The sequence below is a fragment of the Pundamilia nyererei genome, unplaced genomic scaffold (genome assembly GCF_000239375.1).
Source record: "Pundamilia nyererei isolate P.nyererei 1_Seehausen unplaced genomic scaffold, PunNye1.0 scaffold00072, whole genome shotgun sequence".
NCBI lineage: Eukaryota > Metazoa > Chordata > Actinopteri > Cichliformes > Cichlidae > Pundamilia > Pundamilia nyererei.
The window spans coordinates 1,503,626-1,505,206 of NW_005187473.1; the positions used below are offsets into that span (position 1 = coordinate 1,503,626).

Consider the following 1,581-nt stretch of genomic DNA (forward strand, 5'->3'; position numbering starts at 1 on the left):
CCAACACACACACACACACACACACACACACACACACACACACACACACACACACACACACACACACACCTATATGAAAGTGCGGCCGCATACCCATTAGACGAAGCAACATTTTGCACATCTGTGTGAGTTTATGCCTTGTAAGGTAACGGTATTCACACTGTGCGAAGCTGTGGGTGGGTGCGGCGAAGTCCATAAATCTTTTAGTTCTAATCAACAAAACAGTCATAAATAATGCAAGATTGTGTGCAACCATGAGAGTAAAAACAGAACCAAAATAACTTCTCTCTTAATTTAATGGGGATTTTAATGCCAGATTTTCATCAGTGAGCATGTTCTGGGATCTTAACTTGATCTTGATCTAATCTTATATACTGTTATGCTAAAATCATCTTATTTTTTGCTTTTGTTCAGGGGACGAGCCAGGTGATGCACCCAGCGGTCGTAGTCCAGTAGGAAAGGACAGGACCCCACCTCGTCGTCGCCCAGTCCTTCCTCATCTCCTTCCACCTACACAGGTAAGTAAAAAGAACTCAGAACAATAAGTAAACATGACTGAGAACGTATCAGCCAAACAGAAGTGAAACAAATCCCGTGCATCAACACTCATACAAGTGCAGACAGACTCGAGAGTTATTTGGAACGATTCTTTTTTTTTGACAACCAAATCGATTTTTGCCGACTTTCATGGAGCATTAGGGACGGATCTGTAGTTGTGCATCAGTATCGACGATTCTGAGGCCTGAAATCCTCTGACCGTTTTCCAATACTTTTTGGGTTATTTCACACCCACCCACACCTCCTTCAAACCACTGCAAGGAGCTCCTCTGATTAATTACTGAGAAGCAAACGCAGAGTGATCGATCAGCCTGTCACATGCAGAGCTCTGTCAGAGAAAGCCTGATGCAACTTGATATCAATGTTGTTCCTGGATGACGCACTTTTCATTGAATAGTGTCTGCTGTGTGATGTAACACCACTGCTTGCTCTCCCTGAAGTTCAATAAACATACAGATGGAATCGTAGATTTCGTTTTTGTTTCTATTTTTTTAGTTGAGCAACTACAGCAAACCTAGTTTTATTTCTAAAGATGTACACATACTTACAAATTTAAGTACAGCAAAAAGTCTTGAGTCACCCCTCGTTTCTTTATATAGTGGTCCCTCCTTTATTGCGGGAGTTACGTTCTAAAAAGAACCCGCGATAGGTGAAATCTGCGAAGTAGCTAACTTTATGTTTTACAATTATTATAGATGTTTTAAGGCTGTAAAACCACTCACTACACACTTTATACAGTTTCCGAGGACAGGCATGAACATTTTCCCACTTTTCTCTTTTGTTTAAACACTCAAAGTTCAAACCTTCGTAGAATAATAAGTCCAGTATTATAGAATGAAACCAAAGGCACCCACAACATACAGTACAGCACTTCAGAGTCACACTGGTAGCGATCAAAGATTCATGTAAATTTGACAAGCTGAACTTATCCTATACTGTACAGGAGACATGACACGAGATTGATTGACAATGGTCTACAGCCAATCAGGATGCAGAACACAATACGCTGTTAAAAAAAAAAAA

At 40.5% G+C, this 1,581-nt stretch overlaps 1 protein-coding gene across 2 annotated transcripts in view; it reads left to right on the forward strand.

The window, feature by feature from the left end:
• gpc5b (glypican 5b) overlaps positions 1–1,581 on the forward strand; it is a 58,579-nt gene that overhangs the window by 54,907 nt on the left and 2,091 nt on the right. For both annotated transcript variants that reach the window (XM_005736937.1, XM_005736938.1), the window contains exon 10: positions 415–518. In XM_005736937.1, coding sequence (XP_005736994.1) covers positions 415–518 — 104 coding nt within the window. The remainder of the gene's footprint in view (positions 1–414; positions 519–1,581) is intronic.